Source organism: Eptesicus fuscus, chromosome 1 (assembly GCF_027574615.1).
Source record: "Eptesicus fuscus isolate TK198812 chromosome 1, DD_ASM_mEF_20220401, whole genome shotgun sequence".
Taxonomy (NCBI): Eukaryota; Metazoa; Chordata; class Mammalia; order Chiroptera; family Vespertilionidae; genus Eptesicus; species Eptesicus fuscus.
Genome location: NC_072473.1, coordinates 130,266,725 through 130,287,710, shown reverse-complemented (window position 1 = coordinate 130,287,710; position 20,986 = coordinate 130,266,725). Strand labels below are relative to the sequence as shown.

Sequence of the window (20,986 nt, the reverse complement as noted above, 5' to 3'; positions counted from 1 at the left end):
GGACGGGGACCGGGGACCGGCTGGGGCAGTGACAGGCTGACTGGCAGTGTGGCTGTTAGTAAGCATAGCATGTCCGCCTCTAGGGACTTGCCGCTGGCGGGGGGTGGGGGAGTGCCCGCGGATGGCTGCTGCTGGTGACTGATAGTGTGAATGGCAGGCACGGCAGGCGGGGTCTGATAGGCAGCTGTGATGAGACCCATTGTGCCGTTTGAGTCAGGACTGATTCTGAGAGCGAGCAGCAGTGTGGGAGCGTCGTCTGCCGTAGGCGGGGAGTCACGATCTGCTCGGGCTTAAAACGTGACGGGCCGCCTGGGGGTGGTCACTGGGGGTCTGACAGAACGACGGATTTCCGCCAGCAGCCTTCCAACCCCGGCCGCCCCGGTCTGGCTGGCTGACAACACGATTGGCTGACGGCGTGACAGACAGACCGGAGGACCGGCAGGGCCTCCCGCAACCTCCGTAGCCGCCGCCGCTGCCGCCGCCGCCGCGCAGACGCACGCTGGGAAAGCGCCGGCGAGCATCCGCCTCCGGGACCGAGCGGAGTGGCGGGAGGGGGCCGGTCACGGCTCGCCGGTTGGTCCGCGCGGGCCCTGCTCGCGGAGCGGGGCGGCCAATAGGCTGCGCGTTCTCGGCCACGCCCGCGCGAGGTCTCTTCTCGCGAGGCCGGTTAGGCCCGAATGTCGTTAGCCGTGGGGAAAGATGGCGGAAAATTTAAAAGGTGAAGGAGTGGTGGCAGCGGCGCCGGCCCGCTGGCCGGGCTGCGTGGGCTGGAGGGGTAGCGTGGCGGGCTTGGGACCCGGGCGTCCGAAGCCACGGAGCCGGGAGCCGGAAGCCCAGCGCCGAGAGGCCGGGGCCGGGGAGCGCGGGCCTGGCGCGCGAGGCAGGGCGGGGCGGAGAGGAGGGGGCGCGTGCTTCGCGGCGGCGGGCGCGGGGTGTAGTGGGCACTGGCGAGGGGGCGCGCGCCTCGGCAGCGACTGGACGGCGCGTGCGCGCGCGCGCGGGGGCAGCTGGTCTGGGAGGCCGTGCCCGCGCGCGGGAAAATCAGCCGCCGGTGACCGTTACCCGCTGGGTGTCCACGCGAGACGCCGGAAGGAGAGAGAAGGGGAGGGCACGAACCTCCTTTGGAGAGTGGGGGGCGGGGGGATCTTGTGCTCTGGGTCTCTCCCCTCTCAGCGTGATGAGGGAAGGGTCTGCGCTAGAGGGGACTCCCTCAGGAAGAGGGGCAGGGTCTTCCGGAATGGGAGAGCTGGACTCCTCCGTGTGCAGGGGGAAAAGGGGTGATTTTCTCAGTATATTGGGGGCGGGGGGCTCCTCTGGGTAAGGAAAGCTGCGGGGAGGATGGGTTCCATGAGTGTGGCGGGGGACGCTAAGGGATAGGAGATTCCACCTGTGGTCAGTGCGGCGCCAGCAGCTGGAGATGTGAGTTGGGACCACTTTAGTGGGGGTTCAAATGCAAGTTGAGGGATTTGAAAGGGAGAGACGTCATAGGGAGAGGAAGGTGTGGGCACAGGCCGTGTCTCCACTAGGCCTCTTGTGTGTGTGTGTGTGTGTGTGTGTGTGTGTGTGTGTGTGTGTGTGTAGGGGGTAGTGCACACAAAATAATGTTGCAAAGCTCTTATACATGTTGAGGTTGACACAGCATTTCATCATGAGTTTCAGTGTTTTATTTTTTGAATGGGAGGTAGAAAATATTAACAGGGTTAGGAATGACTGTACGTTTATAATGTGGGAAATGATCTGATAAAATGGCTTCTAAAGCGCATTAAGGATGTACCTTGAATCTTTGAATCAGAAGGCTTTTTTTAAAAAGATCGGTGTGTCTTGAAAATTTTGGGTAGCCCCAGAAACACCCCAGGTATATTTAAAGAAGCATTGTCACTAGCCTATTACTGCTTTGCCTGCTCCTGAATTCCTTTGGGCAAGCTTTACCCTTCACAGAAATGTGGCTGAGGCTGAGACAGCCAAAAATGCAGTGTGAAAAAAATATGCCTCGTGGGTTTAAGGCACCCAGATAATCATTCAGCGAGGCTTCCTGTAATCTAACACCACTGCACACTCTCTTATTCATAACTCCGAAATTTAAAAAGCTCTGAACTCTTAAGTTTGGCACCATTCAGTGGCAAAACTAGACTATACCGTGGGACTGTTCGGTGGCGCTACCTTACATCTTTATTTCTCCTCTTTAATGTGAAAATCCAGACTTTTGCTGCAGAATTATTGAAGTGTTTGATTATGACTTGAAGCCCCTGACTCCACGGGGGGTGTTAGGTAATATGTGGGCTATACCTCGATCTACGCTTGGAAAATAAAATTAAAAATTACCAAGACACATCTGGCCCCCAGGGATTTCAGATCAGGGCTTGCTGACCAGTCTTTCCAGTTTGTTTGGTGCCCTGGATATAGTCACCTCATACCACCTACACTCTCGGGGCACTGCTCCCTCCTGAGATGGGAGGTTGTTCTCTTTTTGCAAAGTGTGGAGGAGAGGAGGATTAGGCCCTGAACGCTTGGATGGTTTTGCAGGCAGTTGTAGGAATAGTAGAGAGGGAGTTGGGAGCTCTGGGAATAGATCCCTTTAGGACAGTCCCTGCAGCAGATCCTACTTGGAGGTCTTTTGCTACAGGAGTAGCCTTGGATAGTGAGCATTGGGGTTGAAGGAACTGGCACATTTTTGTGGTAGAAAGGTCTTAGCATTTGGAAGACCCGTGGGTTAAGTTTCACTGACTCGGAATTCTTCAGAAGTCCCAGGAAGGACCTGGGGGACTCTTTGACTCCTGGCCTTGCCAGGATGCCCAGTAATGTTTTTTATGTTCTAGGCTGCAGTGTGTGTTGCAAATCTTCTTGGAATCAGCTCCAGGACCTGTGCCGCTTGGCCAAGCTCTCATGCCCTGCCCTCGGAATCTCCAAGAGGAATCTCTATGACTTTGAAGTCGAGTACCTGTGTGATTACAAGAAGATCCGCGTGAGTCTGGGGTGACCATGGCCGGGCAGGGGTGTCTCAAGGAAGCTGGCTTCCTTCCTGCTCCCTTGCCCTACTGTCTGCATTTGATTCTAAATGGAATTTTCTTCTCTGATCTTAAAAAAAATAGGATTAGTAGGCCCTCTTCTCATTTCTATCTCACTGGTGGAGAAACCTAGTAACTTTCTGAGGGAGCCAGGAGCCGGGATGAAGCCCCAAATAAGTCTCTCCTCCCACTTCCCTAAGCATACAAACCAGTTGAGCCGCTGAGCCCAAGAGTGGGGATGAGGATAGCTAACGGTTATTGAACACTTTTGCAAGGTGCTTGCCGTCAGAAACTCAGTTAATCCCCCCAACAACACTGTGAAATGGGAACTGCTGTTATGGCCACAGGAGGTAATGTTAGCATAGTTAAGAGAACAGACTGGAGTTAGCACGCTTCAGTTCAAATCCTAGCCGTGTAACCTCAGGATACTTAATGCAAATTCTCTGTACTTTATTTTCCTTATCTATAAAATGGGGATGCTTAGTAGTGTCTACCTCATATAGAGTTGTGAGGATTAAATTAGTTAATAGTACAGTACATTAGAACAGTACATGCTACATAATGAATGTTAACAAAAAAAATTTAAGCTTTTTTCCTTATTTACAGATGAGGAAACCAAGGCTCAGCAAAATTAAATAACTTGTCCAAGGCCATACCGCTAGGGGACGAAGGTTCAGAATTTGTACCCAGGGTGTCTGTGTAGTGAAACTGTGTCCTATAGCTGCCCCCAGCCAGAAAAGGTCCCTCTGGCTGCTGTTTGGAGAACAGACTATAGGGGCACGGGGACCAGAGAGGAGGCCGCTGCTGCAGTCCAGGCGAGTGAGGATAGTGGTGGCAGTGATGATGGTTGGGAGTGGTCGGATTCTGGATGTAGTCTGAAGGTGGGGTTGACAGGGTTTGCCGAGGGTGGATGTGAGGAGTGCTAGAGAAAGGGGGCAAGGATGACTCCAAGAGTTGGGGCCTGAGCTGCTAGCAGGAGGGAGTAGGTTTAGGAGATAAAATTAAAATTTAGAATTTAACCCTGGCCAGCGTGGCTACCTTGGTTGGGCATCGCCCCATGCACTGAAAGGTTGCTGGTTCCATTCCCAGGGCACATGCCCAGGTTGCGGGTTTGATTCCCTGTCGGGGGTGTGCAGGAGGTGGCTGGTCATTTGTTTCACTCTCACACCGATGTTTCTCTCTCTCTCTCTTTCTCTCTGAAAGTAAATTAAAATTACTTTTAAAAAAGTTAGAATTTAGACCGTACGAGTAGAACAGGATTTGAACCTACTGATCCTGGCTTTAGAGCCCATGCTTTTTAACCAGTGCATGGAGCCATTCCAGAAAAGGGTGGGGTGTGGTTTGGGTGTTATCCATTGGTTCTGGAATGGAAATCTCACGAGGGCTGGCCCAAGGGTCTCGCCACTTATGGTGGCCCCCATCCCCCTGGTCCCCCCAACAGGAACAGGAGTATTACCTGGTAAAATGGCGTGGATACCCAGAGTCAGAGAGTACCTGGGAGCCACGGCAGAATCTCAAGTGTGTGCGCATTCTCAAGCAGTTCCACAAGGACTTAGAACGAGAGTTGCTCCGGCGGCGCCACCGGTCAAAGCCACCCCGGCACCTGGACCCAAGCTTGGCCAGCTACCTGGTGCAGAAGGCCAAGCAGAGACGGGCACTCCAGCTCTGGGAGCAGGAGCTCAATGCCAAGCGCAACCACCTGGGACGCATCACCGTAGAGAATGAGGTGGATCTGGATGGCCCCCCTCGGGCCTTTGTATACATTAACGAGTACCGCGTTGGTGAGGGCATCACCCTCAACCAGGTGGCCGTGGGCTGTGAGTGTAAGGACTGCTTGTGGGCACCCGCTGGAGGCTGCTGCCCCGGGGCATCGCTGCACAAGTTTGCCTACAACGACCAGGGCCAGGTGCGGCTGCGAGCTGGGCTGCCCATCTACGAGTGCAACTCCCGTTGCCGCTGTGGCTATGACTGCCCCAACCGTGTGGTACAGAAGGGCATCCGCTACAACCTCTGCATCTTCCGCACGGATGATGGGCGTGGCTGGGGTGTCCGCACCCTGGAGAAGATCCGCAAGAACAGCTTCGTCATGGAGTACGTGGGAGAGGTAGGGAGTCAGGACCATGCGTGTGTGTGCAGCTCTTCCCACCTTGTGTTCCTACTGTGTGCGCCCAGCTCTCATCACAGTGTGCCTACAACTTTCCTGCTTTCACTGTGGAAAATGTGGGTGGTGGTGGTGGTTGGCCCAAGTGCTAGGGCTCTCCAGGCAGGGGAGAGAGTATTCCAGGCTGGCAGTTAAAAGTACATTGAAACACTTCTAGACGGGGTTGATTTCATAAGGGTACCTAGCAAAGAGGAGAGTGGGAACGGAAATCCAGGCAGTGTTCCTTGTAATGGGCCGTGTGGGCTGCACAAGGTTGCGTTACCTGAAAAGGCATTTCTCCTTTAACAAGGGTCCAGCTTACTGCTCAGCAGTGTCTTCCCAGAAAGAGCGCCTTTTACTAATCTGCACAAAAAGAGCAGTCAGGAGTGGGACATAAGACGTGCCTTGCGGAGGTTGGCTGCTTCCTCCTCTAGACTTGCAGGATACCGGAAAGACCAGCTATGTTAAAGTCTGTTTGCTCCTGTGACTGTCTGGCATGGGTGTGTGGGTAGTGTCCTTGTATACAGTGGTGCGGCTACGAGGCTCTTTCCCTCTTGTGCCTTTGCCATGCCTGAGAGCCTTGGAGCTGCCTCTGATCCTCAACCCTGCCTGGTAAGTAGACCAAGAGTGGGGGAGGCGGGGGGAGGTTCCTAAGGGGCCAGGCCTGGACGCAGTGCACATCACTTCTGTCCACATCCACCGCCTGGAACCGAGTCCCTGGCCTTGCCTCCATGCAGGGCAGGCTGAGAAGTATGACTTAGCTGTGTGCCCAGGTGGAAAACAGGCATTTGGGGGAAGAACTAGCAAGTGTCTGCAGTGTCGCTTTCAAAGGGGGGAGGCATTGAGCATTTGGGGCGGGCAGTTCTTCGTTAGGTAGGACCGTCTCATGCACTGAGGAGCATTTAACTTCCCTGGACCATCTCAGTCCATGAGTGGGCCCTGTCATGGTGACAGCCCTAAGTGCCTCCATATTTCCACAGGTTTCTCAGGGGTTGCTAGGATTGGGAAGTGACGGAAATTGGCATAAGGGCCGTACCCCTGAGGATGTGTGAACAGCAGCAATGAAACTGATGAAGAGGAGAGGCTCCCACTCTGACAAACTGTCAAGTAGAGAGGGCCATTGCCCTGAGGGGCAGAGACGGTCTGGGGGCAGAGCAGTCCACCCTGACAGTCTGGATGAGGGACTGTCCATACCCTAGGTAATCCTGGCGGTCTGGTGGAGGCAGTGTCCACACATCAAAGGACCTGACAGTCTGGAAGGAGGAGGAGGTGGCATTACCCCAGAGGGGTCCTGACAATCCGCAGGAAGAGATGTCCACATCCCGGAGTGACCTAGAGGATGAGAGCAAACGCTCCACACTCCCGAGGACCCTGGTGGTCTGCCTTAGGAGGTGTCCGCACCCACACTGTCCTGACAGTCGAGAAAAAGAAGTGTCCTCACCCCAGAGGGATTTTGACTGTCTAAAGGAGATCAGGTCTACACCCAGGAGGACTCTAAACCTAGAGGAACTGTCTAAACCCTTAGGTCCTGACGCTCTGGAGGAGGTGTCCAGACCTCCGAGGGATGCTAACAGTTGGGAGGAGATGTTTACACCTCAGAGGGATGTCACCATTCTGGAGGAGGATGTGTGCATACTCCAGAGCCCCTGATGGCCTAGAGGAGGCGGTGTCCTGACCGCACAGGAGCCCGGCAGTCCTAGAGGAGGTCCAGGACAGATAGTGTCTCTAGCCTCACTCTACTGTACTGACGATCTTAAGGAAAGGCTGTCTACAGCTCAGGATCCTGAGGCAAAGCGGAGGAAGAATCTGCAGCCCCCAGGCACCCCAAAGTCCCCTGAGCCGGGTACTTTTCTGGCTGTTCTTCCTCAGTGTGCTGACTCCTCTACCCTGGAAACATCAGGGTTTCCAGGGACCCTCTTGCTCCCTGTCTTTACTCTTCCTACTCTCCACATATTCTGAGCTATTTCTTAGCCTCCCTCCTGCTACATTCAGCACCTTCCAGGCCCCCCTCCAGTACCCTCAGACCTATGGGACCTCCTGATGGCAACAGAGGCCCCCAAATACTACCAGAGCCAAACTCATCTTGCATCCTCCTGAGGAGGCAGCATGGCAAAATGGGCAGGAGGGTGGAGCCTGGTGCCCGAGATTGAATCCTAGCTCCCCCACTCACCAGCTGTCACTTCACCTCCTTGTGTCTGTCTCCTAATCTGTAGAATGGGGATGATAAGCGCACCCACCTCATACACTTGTGTAAGAACTAAATGAGTTGTCATGTGTGAAACATTTAAACACTATTCAGTATAGAGCAGTTTTTCCTTTCTTGGGGAAAGGGCACATACAATAAAGGGAGCATCTTAGATTTTGACAAGATACAGGACGCACAACCTCTCCTAACACTGCTTTGTTCCTAACTGAAACGAAAACAGAAACACCTTTCACATCTCTCACCTTGTTGAATCTTTACAACAGCCCCTGTCTGGCTGGGATTGTTGTCATTGTCATCCCCATTCTACAGATGGGAAAACTGAGGCCTAGAGTAGTATAGTAAAGGGCTCAGTAAAGGGCTCAGAGTCATCAAGTTAGTCAAGTGGATACAAAAAAAGAAAAGGTCCAAGTGTCTAAAATTGGTGCCTTGCCAGACCTGGTGGAGTTTTTTGTTTTCTGGTTTTTTGGCTGAGGAGACACGTGTAGGGAGAGAACATTTAGGGTCCCATTATCGGGGAGGGGGCAGAGTCTTCTGGTTCCTGTTCACATCAACACCCTTTCTAAGCTGCCAGCTTCTAGCCCATCTATCTTCCCCAGTCATTGTGGAGAGTTGCTAGGGAGCAGAAACACGAACTGATTTGTGAACTGATTTGTCCCCGAGTGATCCGGGTGGCCCAGCCTGAAAAGAAGACAGCAGGAACGGTTTGTGCCCTGGAGGGCTTGCAGTGTGACTCATTCCTGGTGAGACTGGGGGAGCAGGTAGGGGCAGAACAGGCAGGAAGATGAGACTGGGGAAATTATAGGGCATTCCCTCTGGTTGGGGAGGGGCTGAAAGGAACACTCTGGCTCAGACACCACCCAGAATGCTGGAAGCCCAGCAGAGGCTGCCCTTCGATCCCAGGGCTTCAGAGAGGCCTGGTGGGTCGGCTCTGGGAGACTGAGGAAGGCTGCGCAGAGAAAGAACATCTGGAGCTGCCGCCACAAAACAAGAGTGTGTGCTCTCCAGGTGGTAGAGGGAGACTGGCCTTGCCATTCTCCTCAAAACGCTGCTGTGTCCCCTGTCGTGTCCCTCAGGAGAGAGTCCCCACTCTTCAACCTAGTGTCAAAGCCCTTTGATGGTCTGCGGCTTGCTTCCGGTGGTGTTTCTCTTTCTCATTGCTCCTGAAACCTTCCTCATTCTTTCCCTGTGAATGTCTGAGTCCGTCTTTTCTCTGTCACAAGACTGTCCCATGAAAGATAGGACTGGGCCTGGTCCCTGTGGCTCCCCCACCCAACTGTGGCCCATGTCTGCCTTTGCAGACACTGACTTCTGAGCACTAGGACCAGGCACAGGGTAAGCCTCATAAAAGTCCACTGAATGAATGAGTGGGTGAATAAATAAACCCTTTTCCTCCGGGTTCCTGAAGGAAAAGCTGGAGTATGGGGCAGTGAGCAGTGTGATCTGAGGGATAAATCTTGGTCTCCTAAAGGTGTTTGTTGATCAGCATTTGACAGGGGATAGAGGCTGAAGGTGATGGTGTAAGAGGCAGGTAGGAGACAGGACACTAGTGTGGCCATCCAGGGTGGAGAAAACAGGGTGCCCAAAGCTAGAAGGGGAGATCTGAAAGTAGAAACAGCATGGCTGCTAGCTGGCATGTGGGTGAGAAAGAAGGAGGCAAGGGTAGATCCAGTGTCAGAAGGGGGCTGGTGATGGGCACTGGGTCTGCAACAAAAGGAGAGGGAAGGAAGAAGTCGTGTGTGTGTGTGTGTGTGTGTGTGTGTGTGTGTGTGTGTGTGTAAGAGTGTTTGAGTTGCCAGTAGGACCGCTGCTGGACAGGGAATAGGTTGCTGGGCTAGATAGAATAAAATGGCATTTCTTGCGAATCTGCTGTGTGCTGTCCACTGCGGGCACTTGTTTTTGAGGGCTGGGCGGAAACCTGGGAGAGGAGAAAGATCTGCCTGGTCTGGAGGGACCCTAGGCTGAGGCGTGGGCAGTTTTAGGTACCAGGGAACCCTCACCCATAGACTGGCATGGTTAGCTACATGTGGGGTTACCAGAAGGCTGTTATGGTTGGCCCCAGGGGGAAGAAGGAACTTGAGGGATGGAGAGGAGCGATTGGGCTGGATAGGGATGGGGTGGAGAATCCACGTACAGCATTTGGGAGGCAGGGAGCGGTCAGGGCTAGGATTGTGGAGCAGCTTCATGTTTACTAGGTTAGCAGGGGACCCAGCCTTAGAGAGATGACTCCTGTCATCTTAAATTCCAGTAGTTGACACTGCATAGCCTTGGGGCTGAGGGAGGGGTTCCTACCCAAGCTCCTGTCTCCTCTTTCATCTCCCTTCTGTGGTTTTGGCCTCAGCCTTTTTCTTGCATCCGAGATTCTCAGGGATCTTGGTCTTATCTCTGGACCTGGATCTTTCCTATTAAGCTTCTGTCTGTTTCTCACTGTGCCTCTAGCTCTTCTGTCTGAGCCTCCCATTCAGTCTCCCTCTCCCCACCAGCCCAGGGCTCTGCTTCTCTGTGTCCTTCTCACTGCTGTGTACATGGCCCTGTGCTGGCTCTCTTGTCTTGTGCTGGGACCTGCGAAGCCTCAGGCCCCCTGCCCTGGATCAGTCAGCCTCTCATTCTCCCTGCTTTCCTCTCCCCTCTCTGTTGAGCCCTGGGTCTTTTTCTTTCTTGCCCTTGATTTGCATCTCCTATATCTCACTATGGGTCTCATGATGGGGCTATATCTGTGTCTGTCTCTGTCTGTCTGTCTGTCTGTCTACTGTCTCAGCACTGGACCTTGTGGCCAGCCTTCACTCACCATTGAGAGACTCCCTAGACCAGCGGTCACCAACCTTTTAGACCTCACGGACCACCAGTTGGCAACTGCTGCTCCAAAGGTTTCCTTAAACCAGCGGTCACCAACCTTTCAGACCTCATGGACCACCAGTGGTCTGCGGACCACCGGTTGGTGACCGCTGCCCTAGACCATCCAGAGGCCTGAGGGTGGATGGGTGGTGGGAAGCTGAGGACCAGCCCCCTGGAAGGACTGACAGACCCTCTGCCTCACTGCCTCCCATGTGTCCATGCCTGCCAGCCACATGGGTAGGGGTGCCTCCCTGCTCACTTGTTTTTCTCCTCCTGGGGGGCCAGGCACTGTGCTGGCTTTCCTGAGCCTTCTTGGCCAATCCCCTCTCTCCCGTGGCCCTCTCCCCAGATCATTACTTCGGAGGAGGCAGAGCGGCGGGGCCAGATCTATGACCGCCAGGGTGCTACCTACCTCTTCGACCTGGACTACGTGGAAGATGTGTACACCGTGGATGCCGCCTATTATGGCAACATCTCCCACTTTGTCAACCACAGTGTGGGTACCCTGCAGGTGGGCGAGGGTCGGGAAGGGCAGGCTGGTCCCCTCCTCACCCTCCTGCTATTCTTTTTCTCCCAGTGCGACCCCAACCTCCAGGTGTACAACGTCTTCATAGACAACCTTGATGAGCGGCTGCCCCGCATTGCTTTCTTTGCCACAAGGACCATCTGGGCAGGCGAGGAGCTCACTTTTGATTACAACATGCAAGGTGGGGGTGTCAAGGGACTGGGGGCAGGGGCACACAGTGACATGGGACACAAAGACCCCTCCCCAAGGAGCTTTAAGATGCTCTTTCTGACTCCCAATCTCCCATCTGGACTTTTGGAACCCTGCCTACCCTTTGGGGGTCCCCTCATTCCCAACCCGTGGACCAACTTCTCCCAAGACTCCCGGGGGAGGAAGATGTTTGGCTTGAGAATTAGATACTTTTCCTGACTCCTATCTTGTCTGAAATATCCCCAGTCCCCCAACCCTCCCTGCTCCTAACCCTTTTTGGCTTTCCTCATTCCAAGCCTCTGGACACTCTATGGCCTCCAACCAGTCCCCTACTTGACAAACTAGCCACCTCTGAGACACTCAAGAGGGGATCTTTGGCAGGAGAGTTCAGATAGCCCTCTGATGCCCAGGTGACCCTTCATTCCTGGACCTCTGCCTGCCACAACCCTCCTGGTTCTCCCCAACACCCCCTGCCTCCCACAACCCACAACCCCTGGCCATCTTCCTTTCCCCCATAACCCCCAAATCCTGGCCATCTTCCTAACATTTGAACACCCTCTAGTGCTAAGCCCTGGCCCCAGCCCTGTTCCCAGCCCCCACGTTCCCTGGGTCTCATGGTAAAGGGGCAGTGGGACACTACACCTAGGCCTTCTAACAAGTCCCCTCCCCCCTCCCGCCCTCCCTGGCTGTGTGACTCCACAGTGGACCCCGTGGACATGGAGAGCACCCGCATGGACTCCAACTTTGGCCTGGCCGTGCTCCCCGGCTCCCCCAAGAAGCGGGTCCGTATTGAATGCAAGTGTGGGACTGAATCCTGCCGCAAATACCTCTTCTAGCCCTTCGAAATCTGAGGCCAGACTGACTGTGGGGCCTAAAGCCCATCTCACCCACCCCCGGACCCACTTGCCCTCCTGTTGAGGAATGACTGCCAGGGCCTCCCGCCTGCTTCCACCTCCCCCCACCTGCCCTGTGCTTGGGGTTGTGGTGAGGACTGACTGCCAGAAATCCCCTCTCCCCGTCCCAGCTCCATGGGTTGCACTTAACAACCCTCTGCCCATTTTGCGAAGTAAGTTGTCAACATCAGGTGTTTCTGCAGTTGAGATTCACAGCCTATCATGGAGGTCCAAGGGCTGAGCCCCAGCCCCAGAATAGAAAGATGGTTATGCACTTGCTTCAGTCTGGAGCTTGAGAGGTCTGTTGCAGGCCCTCTCCCTGCTGCTCCGGGAGTGTGGAAGCTGCCCCAGGGCAGGCAGACATCAGAGTTCAGACTTCCCAGCCCACTCGGTGACAAAAAGAGGGTCTGCAGGGCTGGGGACTGGTTTCTGCTTATGCTCACATGTAGGCTTTGCATCCCAGAAGTAGACGCCCACATGCCACTGGAAGGAGAGTGGATGCCCATGGCTCACTGGTCACTGGCCAATGAGAGGAAGGCAGTCCAGACTCTCCGAGCCCTTAAGGTGGACTGGGATTGAGCTCTGCCCATGAGGTGCACAGAAGGCGCCTGGGAGCCCCGTCGGCGTGTGACGACTGCTGGGACTACTCAGAGCTGGAACCAAGACCTAGGTAGGCTGTAGATAGCACTTAGGACAAAAATGTGCATTGATGGGGCGGTGATGAGGTGCCAGGCACTGGGCTGAGCACCTGGTCTACATAGATTGTCTCAGGGAAGCCTTAAAAACTGTGGAGGTGGATCCTAGGAAAGGGCCCATATGGCAGGAGGCCAAGTACAGTCTCAAAAGTGACCTGCCCACAGATGTACAGAAGACGAAGGCTCTGATGGCTGCCTCACCCCTTGCTTCCCCTGTGAGGTCTTCTCCAGGAAGCCTTCCCTGACTACCTGTGTCCAGAGTGCCCCTCTGTGAGACTGTGCCCTGCCACCAGATCTGTGTGGCTGTCTGTGTGTCTGTGCTCCCTGCCCCTAGACTGACTTTCAGGCATGGACTGAATCTCATTCTCCTCTTGTATATTTCTTGGCCCGACCCAGCCTGGGGTAGGCATCAATAAAAAGAGTTGTTGACTGAACAAACCAAGGTGTGGGGATTGAAGACCTCACGTAGGTGGGCTTGGGGGGATGAGAGGCTGGGAGCTGGGGTACCCAGGGACATGTTCCTCAAACCTCAACCATTTGACTAGAACACCCCCACAGCATACCACCTCCACCATTGTCTCCCTAACATCTTTACTTAAAATAGGCTTGTTTTATACTTAAATTTTAAAAAGCACTGAAAAAGCAAACTAAGTCCATTGCTGTCTCAATAGACAAACCATTATCACTTGCCATAAACAAAAATAACCCAAGAAATAAGTACAGTGGAAATACAGAAATATGATACAACTCTAGCTGGGCCCTCCTGGCCCTTAGAGACTTAGAACCCAAAGCCTGCCTACTCCATTCAAACAGAACATTTTGTATTTTTATTGTCTTTACATTTTCTGCAAATACTTACTGAGCACCTAATATACACCAGGGTAGAAAGTGGAGAATAAGGAGATAATATTTCAAATATACTTGTTTTGATCATCCCTCAACCTGAATGTGAGGCTGTGCCTTTTGTTTTTGCTCAGAAATGTCATATGCTGTGACACAGTTACCCAAAGATTTGGAAGACTTGACACACAGGTGACAGAATCCTAAAAAGCTCAGAGACCTCCACACACAGCACATAGGACATAGGCCTCCCAACAGCTCACAGACATATACTCTGGGTACTAACCCCAGACCTTAGAGACCTCACACCTGGGATACACATCTCCATCCAGCTCGGAGATCTCAGACATAGGCCCTGAATAACTAACAGGCTACACCAAAACTAGGGAGCCAGACTCGCAAACACCCCAAGACCTAACTGCTGCCTCCTATGCTGGGATCTAGACCCCAAACACATCACAGAACTTCCTTTTGGGATAGATATGTACAAACATCTCAAAGACCTCACAGCCAGGGATACTGTTACCTAAGTTATTCAGAGTTTTCACACCCTGATGATCGATTCCCAGACTGCTTGGAACCCTCCCATCCTGGGACAGATCCTCAAACAGCCGAGATGTCACACCCCAAACACCTGAGACCTCACACTCGGAACACAGATCCCTAAATGATCCTGAAACCTTACTTCTTGGACACAGACCCCCAAATTGCTCAGAGACATCCTGAAAAATAGAGCACTAAACACCCCAAAGACCTCACTACCTAGAACATGGTACCACAACAACTTAGAGCCTCAAGTCTTCCACATAGACCCCAAAGAGCTTAGAGATCTCACAGCCCAGAAACACCATTTTTAGAGAATTCTGACCCTGGGAAGGAGATCTGTGTACAGCTCAGAGACCTCCCACCTGGCACAGACCCCAAAATGGTTCAAATAGGGCACCAGAGGAAAGACTACCAAATGCTTCAGAGACCTCAAGCTTTGTAACCCACACATCTGAAAGTCTGCCTACAGACCCCCACAGTGTTCAGACACTTCAGAACCAGGGATACAGACCCACCAATTCCTCAGAGAACTTACATACTAGGAGAGAGATGGACAGATGGTTCAGAGACCTCAGACCACCAGACAACTAAGAGACCTCACACCCTGAACACAATACCCAAGAGCTCCCAAGTCCTACACTCAAACACAGGCCCTGAACCAGCTCAGAGACCATGATCTTGACACAGATTGCTGTTCACAGCGGTCATGTACTGGACACAGACTTCCTAAAAATAGCTCAGAGCCTTCATATACCAAGAGATCCCCAAGAGGCCTCACTCGCTCCACAGAGGAGCTCAAAGATCTAAAAATCTGAATACTAATCCCCTACATAGACTTCACACCTTGTGACCCGCCCCCCCAAATACACTGAGTGGCCAGATTATTATGATCTCTGAACGCATAATATTCTGGCCACTCAGTGTATATCCTATATAATAAAAGGCTAATATGCAAATTGTCCCCTTGACCAGTTTGACCGGTAGGCAGGCCGGCCAACTGCCCATGTCCCCTCCCCCTGGCCAGGCTGACTGGACCGCACCCATGCACAAATTCATGCCCTGGGCCTCTAAAATTTGTGTGTGTGTGTGTGTGTGTGTGTGTGTGTGTGTATACATATACATACTGAGTGGCCAGATTATTATGATCTCTGAACACATAATAATCTGGCCACTCAGTGTATGTCTGAGATCACACAACCTGGACACAGACCCCAAACAGCATATAACCTCACATCCTGGCCTCAAGTCCCCAAACAGCTCAGAATCTTTACACTCTAAGCACGGATCTCCAAATGATTCAGAAATATCATACCCCGGACTCAGACCTCAGAACCATTCATGGAACTTACCCTTTGTGCTCATATCCAGAATTGGCAGAGATCACACAGCCTAGAAACCTCACATTCTGTGCAAAGTCTGCCACCAATAGCAGAGACCTCATAACTGGTACAAAGACCCATAGCAGCGGAGGGACCTTACATTGTGGACACAGGCTCTCAGACAACTCAGAGAACTTTTTTAAAATATATATTTTTATTGATTTCAGAGAGGAAGAGAGAGAAACATCAATGATGAGAGAGAATCATTGATCGGCTGCCTCCTGCACGCCCCCTTTTAGGGATCGAGCCCGCAACTTGGGCATGTGCCGTTGACCGAAATTGAACCCTGGACCCTTTAGTCTGCAGGCTGACGCTCTATCCACTGAGCCAAACCAGCTAGGGCTTCAGAGAACTTGTAACCTGGGAGATACAAAAAGAGCTCAGAGACAGCACATTTGGCTACATAGCCCACACGCCTCAAGTACTATACATTATGGGACAGAAACTCTCAGGGAGTTCATTAACCTCACAGTCTGCAAAGCAGACCCACAGGTTTTCCAGAGACCCCACACATTAGACAGACAATGCCCAAATGCTCGGAGTTAGCAAAACTTGCATCCTAGGACACATCCCCACAGAGCTCACATGCATAACCAGCTGGACACAGACACCCCTCCCCCACCCCAAAACACCTGAAACACATCACACTGGTAACAGAACCCCAAGCCACTCAGAGACCTCAGACCCTGGAACTGAGACTCCCTCAATAGGAACTACTGGGTCCTTGGGAACACACCCCAACAGTTATGGACCTCACCACCAAGGGATATGGAGATCAGAGATCTCACACTCGGGGACACACCTCAGAAGTCTGAAACAGTAGAAAGACATCCAACTCAGGAAACAGATTCTGAAACTGCTCTGAAAAATCACACCTAGGACAAAAGTCACAACATTATAGAGAACTCATTCCCTCCCTAGGGCACGGGCTCAAAAGTGTTCACACCCCGAGCACAGACACTCAAACACATCAGAGTCCTCATCTGAGGGTTACGGGCGCTCGGATCTGAAAAGGGAGACTTCTAAATAGTTCAGAGACACCACATTCTGCACAGACACCACCACAGCATTGAGCTATTTTAAACGCCAAATAAAGACTTTCAAACAGCTCAGAAAACTAACGGGCATATGTGTGCGTGCACACACACACACACACACACACACACACACACACCACTGAAAGCTCACAGGCTATACCCTGGAACAAACTCCTAATGAGTCACACCCTGGGACTGAGAGCTCCCAAGAGGAAGAGGTTTCATACCTGAAAATATATCCCAAACAGGTCAAGGAGCTCTTGAACCAAAAGAGCTCAGGGACCATGTATTCTAGGACAGTCACCCAAACAGCTCAGTGAACTCACTCCCCCCGGAATGTAGACCAGAAAAAGCTCAGAACTCTTGAATCCAGGATTCAGAGAATTAATATGCTGGATGCAGAACATCAAATAATTCAGAGACCTCAAATCGTGGGACATACACAACCAAACAGGTCAGGGACCTCACACCTGAGACATACACACAAAAACAGCTCAGAGAATTCAAATTCTAGGAAATAAATGCTCCCAAAGAACAGACCTCACACCCTGTGACATATGCACAAAAATATCAACCACATGGACTGAGCTTTATACCCATAAATATTTCAGAGAAATAGCATTTAGGGACATACACCCACACACCGATCAGAGCACTCACATCCTGAGAAATAAATGGATCAGGTAGCTCACACATTGAGACCTATACCCACAAAGAGACCAGAGACTCAAATCGTGGGGCATAAACTCAAAACACCTCAGAGACCTCACATGCTAGATCAAAGGGAAATAGGTGGCAACCTGGGACACAGCCACAGACAGACCAGAGACCATACACTGTTGACAAACATGGACAGACTGTCACACTTGAGACAAACAACCATAAGAGAGAAGATATCTCACATCCTGATGGACACCCACAAGCAAATCTGACACCCTTGGACACGGACCCTCAAATGGATCAGACTTCATTCACACCCTTGGACACACACCCACAGACAGTAGAGCTTGCAAGTTGGAAAGACACACAGAACTAGATGAAAGACTTCTCATCCTGGGACATAAACCCAAAAAGAAGTAAGAGAACTCAGGTCTTAGCACACAACACCCATAATTACAACAGAGACCTCCTATCTTAAGGCATGCCTGCAAAACATCAGAGCACACTCCATGGAACGTACACCCACAAAGAGATCAGATACTGCTCACCCTTTGACGTACATAAAAATAAATCCGAGAGATGCATATTCTAGGAAATACACTTCAAAATCCTGGGAAATACATTCACAAAGAGATTAGAGACCTTAAACCCTGGGATATATACCCACAAACAGATCATAAACTACCTACCCTGAGAAACATACCCACAAACAGCTGGGGATTTCACATCCTGGAACAAACAGCAAGAAGCAAACCAGAGACCTCAAAAGCTTGATAATATACATGAAGAGGTCAGAGTTATCACATCTTGGGACATACAGTGAGAAGATGTTTACGACTTCACATGCTGGGAAATATGCACAGAAACAGATCAGAAACCTCACATCCTAGGACACACCCTCAAACAGATCGCAGACATAAAATCCTGCAAAACACAACCCATAAACCATTCATAAACATTGCATCCTGGAGCAAACAATGACAAACAAATCAGAGACCTCAGATCTGGGAACTACCCAGAGAGAATACAGATAACAGATCCTGAGGCACACACCCAGAAACATGTCAGATAAAATCCTGGGAAGACAGCCATAAACGGATCAGAGACTCCCACCGACAAAATACAGAGTGGAGAGAGAGACATTCTGGAACACATACCACAAACAGCTCAGAAAAATCCCATATGTTGGAAAATACAACCACAAACCCCTTAGAGACTTCACATCCTGGGACATACGCCAACAGATCAGACACCTCAAAACCTACAAATCACACATGGAAACATCGGCCCTCATATAGGGGAATCCACCCAAAAACACATCAGAGGGCTCACGTACTGAGATGTACACTGACCAAAATTTTAGTGACCTTGACACCTGGACATGCACCCACACACAGGTCAGAGACCTCCATCCAGCAACATATATGAACAAATGGCTTCAGAGACCTCATCCTGGATCATACAAAACAACAGATCAGAGACTTCATATCCCGCGACATACACCCACAATCAAGTCCGACGCTCCACATGCTGAAAAATACACCAGATGGTAGACAAAGTCCATAAAGAGATCAGAGGATCCAGCATTTTAGCTTCAAATCTCTCTGACCTCTGCTTCTGCTGTCACATCAATTTTTGTGACTCTACTTCCCTTATCACATGTCCCTCCTTGTCTCGACATACATAGTCACTTAGTCTTTTCTGATCTTGAAGTTTTGGCCTTCCTCCTATAATGACCCTTGTGGTTACAAGTGGGACCTCCTAGATCAGGGTGGGGGGCTTTTTTTCTGCCAAGGGCCATTTGGATATTTAGAACATCATTTGTGGGCCATACAAAATTATCAACTCAAAAATTAACCTGCTAACCCTAGCTGGTTTGGCTCAGTGGATAGAGCACTGACCTGTGGACCAAAGGGTCCCAGGTTCGATTCTAGTCAAGGGCATGTACCTTGGTTGCAGGCTCCTCCCTGGACATGAGGGGCTCATGCAGGAGGCAGCCAACCGATGCATTTCTCTCATATCAATGTTTCTCCCTGTCTTTCCCCCTCTCTTCCACTCTCTCTAAAAATCAATGGAAAAATATCCTTGGGTGAGGATTAACAACAAAAGATATTAACCTGCTATATTTGGTCAAACATTTAATTAACTCACCCCTAATGTCTTGGCAGGGCCAGACCAAATGATTTCTCGGGTCTTATACAGCCTCGGCCCGGATGTTCCCCACCCCTGTCCTAGATAATCCAGGATACCCATCTCAGGATGCTTGCCTACTATGTATCTGCCTTTTCCAGGTAAGACAACATATTAACAAGTTCCAAGAATGGGGTGAGGACATATTTGGTGATCCATTATTTGAGCAAACAGAACACACATACACTCACAAAAGAAACACCACATATTGGGACATACATCCATGAAGTGCGCAAGGACTTCATGTCTGGAGTCATACACCTCCCAAGAGATCAGAGACCTTCTACCCTGAGACATACGTACAGAAGATGAGAAAGCCACACATTCTGGGACATTTACCAAAGAATGCTTAGAGCCCTCACACTCTGGGAATTAAATCCACAAAGACATATGAGAACTCACTCTCTGGGACATATACCCCACTAAGAGACTGGGGACCCACATTCTAGGACCCCCAAACAGACTAGATCTTTGACGTTGGGACATATTCACAACAGAGAGCAGGAAAAAGTGCACATTCTCTGACATACATACACAAACAGATCTCACAGACTGGGACATATAACCACATAGAGAACGAACCTCCTATCTTTTACAAACACACCCAAGGAGTTGACACACTCATATATGTGACATACACACATAAACAGATCAAAGATCTGATCTGAGAAATACAACCCAAACCACACCAGATACCTCCAATCCTGTAGCATGAGCCAACAAAGAGGTTACAACCCTCACAGGCTGGTAAATGCAGCCGATAAATACAGATGCCTGAAATCTTGGGGTGTACAGACTCAGGGAGATCAGACAGCTCTGATACACACCCACGATCAGAGATCCTCCCAGAAACAACATGCACGGAAATGCACCCAGAAACCTATCACAGAGCTGTCAGTGTGGGACACGCACCCACAAACCGATCAGAGGCCTCACATCCTGAAACGTACACCCAGAACCAGCTCAGAAATCTCACGTCCCAGATATACATATACCTTAGCAGATAAGAATTTCACTTCATGGCATATATCCCAGCAAACAAGTGAATGCTTGTGCCCTGGCCGGCATGGATCAGTGGTTAGAGCACCAGCATGTGCACTAGAGGGTCTCAGGTTCAATTTCCAATCAAGAGCACATACCTGGGTTGCAGGTTTGATCCCTGGCCCCAGTAGGGGTGCATGTAGGACCTGTCTCTCTCTCACATCACTCTCTCTCTCTCTCTCTCTCTCTCTCTCTCTCTCTGTCTCTCCTCCTCCTTTCCACTCTCTCTAAAAATCAATGGGAAAAATATCCTTGGGTGAGGATTAACAACAAAACAAAAAGTGCTTGCAAATATCCACATAAGATATCAGACATCCGACAACCTGGAACATACACCCACATACAGCTCAGACCTCACCCTCTGGGATATACAGTCAGAAAACCTGAGAGACCTCACACCCTAGGACAGGGGTCCTCAAACTTTTTAAACAGAGGGCCAGTTCACTGTCCCTCAGACTGTTGGAGGGCCGGACTATAGTTTAAAAAAAAACTATGAACAAATTCCTATGCACACTGCACATACCTTATTTTGAAGTAAAAAAACAAAACGGCAAAAACACCCGCATGTGGCCCGCGGGCTGTAGTTTGAGGACGCCTGCCCTAGGACATGCATTGAGAAACAAATCAGAGCACTCAGCTACTGGGAAAACAACTTCAAACAAAAAGATCAGACTCTTCACATTATCAGACAAGTGCCCACAAGCAGATGAGGGGATTCATACAATGGGACATACACCTTGCTTCACTCACCAGAAAACATACCACAGGGAAACATACCAGCAAACATGTCTCATGAATACCACAAGA

General features: G+C 51.1%; 1 protein-coding gene across 2 annotated transcripts; it reads left to right on the top strand.

The window, feature by feature from the left end:
• Positions 1-667: 667 nt before the first annotated feature.
• SUV39H1 (SUV39H1 histone lysine methyltransferase) lies at positions 668-12,912 on the top strand. Of its 2 annotated transcripts, XM_008158210.3 has the most exons (6): positions 668-718; positions 2,817-2,962; positions 4,447-5,109; positions 10,533-10,679; positions 10,761-10,890; positions 11,601-12,912. In XM_008158210.3, exons 1-6 carry the CDS (start codon positions 700-702, stop codon positions 11,732-11,734), a joined length of 1,239 nt encoding a protein of 412 aa, XP_008156432.1. In that variant the 5' UTR covers positions 668-699; the 3' UTR covers positions 11,735-12,912. The 2 variants fall into 2 exon arrangements, with proteins under 2 accessions (XP_008156432.1, XP_054574567.1); XM_054718592.1 differs by having other exon boundaries at positions 10,533-10,890.
• The last annotated feature ends 8,074 nt before the right edge of the window (positions 12,913-20,986 follow it).

Excerpts from the sequence above, each read along its gene's own strand:
- SUV39H1 (XM_054718592.1), top strand. Across the intron at positions 5,110-10,532 it reads TCATGGAGTACGTGGGAGAG|ATCATTACTTCGGAGGAGGC; the intron begins GTAGGGAGTCAG and ends CCCTCTCCCCAG. Across the intron at positions 10,891-11,600 it reads TTTTGATTACAACATGCAAG|TGGACCCCGTGGACATGGAG; the intron begins GTGGGGGTGTCA and ends GTGACTCCACAG.